At 44.8% G+C, this 2774-nt stretch overlaps 1 protein-coding gene across 1 annotated transcript in view; it reads right to left on the bottom strand.

Annotated features, from left to right (window-relative positions):
* The window catches only part of LOC102255389 (folate receptor beta-like), a 5151-nt gene that overhangs the window by 1936 nt on the left and 441 nt on the right, over positions 1 to 2774 (bottom strand). Inside the window, exon 2 of the mRNA XM_005867117.2 lies at positions 1962 to 2126. Coding sequence (XP_005867179.1) covers positions 1962 to 2114 — 153 coding nt within the window. The 5' untranslated portion in view covers positions 2115 to 2126. The remainder of the gene's footprint in view (positions 1 to 1961; positions 2127 to 2774) is intronic.

Genomic DNA, 2774 nt, shown 5'->3' on the forward strand with positions numbered 1-2774 from the left:
ATGCACAAATTTCATGCACCGGGCCTCTAGTCATTTATAAAGGCCTTAACACTTTATAAAAAGTTCTTAAATTTATTCATTAAAAAGTTATTACTGAGTAGCTATTCTATACCATCCACTGTTGTAGACAGAGTACAGCACACAAGAAAACAGAGAGAAATATGTGTTCATGGATCTTACATTCTGGTCAGGGGAGACAGACAGAAAGACACTAAAAGGGAAAAATGTGATATGGAAGGATATGATCAATTATATAGGGACGTTTACAGCAGGGAACGAGTATGTGGAGAATGGGGTGATTGTTGAAATTTAAAATACTACTAAGGGGGTTTGAAAAGCCTCATTGCAAGGTGACACTTTCAGTAAAGAAGGAAAGAGCCCTGACCAGGTAGCTCAGTTGGTTAGAGCATCACCCTGATATGCCAAGGTCATGGGTTTGAACCCAGTCAGGGCACATATAAGAATCAACCAATTAATGCATATGTAAGTGAAAAAACAAATGTTTCTCTCTCTTTCACTTACTGTGTCTCTCCCTTTCTCTCTCTAACATCAATAATTTTTTTTAAAAAAAAGGAGGAAAGAAAGTGAGCAATACAATAATCTATTGTTGAATGACCATATTCTTAGCAAGTATTAAGATCTGTGTGTCCCCGTCCCCCCCCCCCCCCCATGGATAGGACAGTATCAGACCCACAGAAACATTTGCTTAATAACGTGAAAAACGTATTTATGATTTCCTGACCTAAACTGAATTACATCTTTCATGTGAACACACCTTAGTTTACCCGATTTTCCAGGACAACACAAACCATGAGATGGAAGGCTGTACTATATGTTTTATATTACTGGAGTTAATCACTATTGTAGAAAATTGTCTCCTCAATGGCAACACTGCTTGCAGTGGTTCTCAACCTTCCTCATGCCGCGACCCTTTAATACAGTTCCTCATGTTGTGGTGACCCCCAACCATAAAATTATTTTCGTTGCTACTTCATAACTGTAATTTTGCTACTGTTATGAATCGTAATGTAAATATCTGATATGCAGGATGTATTTTCATTGTTCGCGACCCACAGGTTGAGAACTGCTGGCTTAGGGTATCATATAGCATTTAAGTTGCCAATAGAGTACACTTGTATAAATCTTCATTTGAGGCTGCCCCATTCATGTGCTGTTTCACAAGGACTTCTAATGTAGCCATACCAGAGAATTGACATATGAAATGTAGTTGGGGTTTTTTTGGTTTTTTTTTATGAATTGCTTTCTTTTTGCTTCTCCTTTGCATTATAGGTAATTATGTTGATATTTTTAAATTAATAGATTCTAATAGCTTTGAACTTCATTCCAGGATAGAAAAGAGAGTCTAAACAATATTTTTCCTAAAAAGGAACTATGGAAACATAGGGTGCAACCAAGTGGCATAATTTTTTATAGAATGTGTGAAGGTACTGCACCTCTGCCCCGTGTCGCAGTCATAAGAGGCCTTCTCCTTTGCCCCTAGCACTCCATGGGACGGGCACATAGTCAGAGCAGGAAAACCATCCTCCCCCAAACCCCTGGAGGTGTCCGCCCGTCCTACCCCACCACGAGGGCTAGTCATGTCCAGGTCCTCTGTGTGTCCATAGGCTCCTCTGGGCCTCAGTTTCCTCATTTGTGTCATGAGGAAAATGTCATCTGCCTACCTCAGAGGACCACCGCACAAATGAGATCATGGACAGAAAGCACATGACACCTGGTAGGTAGGTACTCAGTAAGTGATCATTGCATGTGATTGCTGACATGGTATCCTGTTCTGAGGAGGCCACCCCGAAAATCTCCTAAACCACTCCCCGACCTTTACCTTCTCAGCAGTAATCAGAACATGGGGTGTCTGGCCCCTCAACCCTTCCCGCACCACCCTAAGGTCCTCTTCCCTGTCAGAACCAGTCCCCTCCCCAAGCACAGCCACACTGCAGCCATACCTGGCCATGCAGCTTGTCCTCAGGGCCTGGCTTTGTCTTGTGGTGTTTGGCGTCCATGCAGACGTTGAGCAGGTCTGTCCTGTCTCTGGCACTGCACACGGAGGCTGAAAACCAGGCCAGCAGCAGCAGAGGTGGCATCAGTTTCCAGGCCATGTCTTTCTGTCCCTGCAGAGGAAGCTGTGGTTAGGGAGAGCGAGGCCTGAGGGAGAGAGCCCACGCCGGGCGCTCCCTTCACCCCCTCCTCAGTCTCCCCATCTGCACAGTGAAGGATGGGACCAGACCCTGTTCCTTCAGTGCTGGGTCCTGAGGCTGCCTGAGACTGAGATAGATGGGTGCTTCTCACCCCATTCGTGGAGGGTTCAGAAGGAGATCTGGGGTTTGTAGGTGGGTCCTCAGGGACAGCACCCAAGTTGGAGAAGAATGCTTGAACCCACTCATTCTCTCTGGATTTTACCTTTTAAAAAAAGTAATTAAATGGTTTAGGTCCCTACTTCCTGGAAAGGGCCAGGGACCCACAGCACCCTTATGCTGTGTTCAGCAAGGGCCCTGCCATTAGACCCTGGATCACCTGGGTTCCCATGGCAACTTAGAAACCCTGTTTGCCTGGGGAAGGCAGTGGCCCAGCTCTGCTGAGTTCTCCACATCAGCCTGAGGATCAAGGGATGTAACACAAACAGGACTGTGTTTGGTTTAATGGTACAGAAATGGAAGTGGTGTTTTTTTTTATCTTTAAAAAAGAAAAGTTTTTATTGATTGTTAGAAAGAGGAAGGGAGAGGGAGAGAGAGAAACATCAATGGGCTGCCTCCTGCACA

This window comes from Myotis brandtii, unplaced genomic scaffold (assembly GCF_000412655.1).
Source record: "Myotis brandtii unplaced genomic scaffold, ASM41265v1 scaffold244, whole genome shotgun sequence".
Classification (NCBI taxonomy): Eukaryota; Metazoa; Chordata; class Mammalia; order Chiroptera; family Vespertilionidae; genus Myotis; species Myotis brandtii.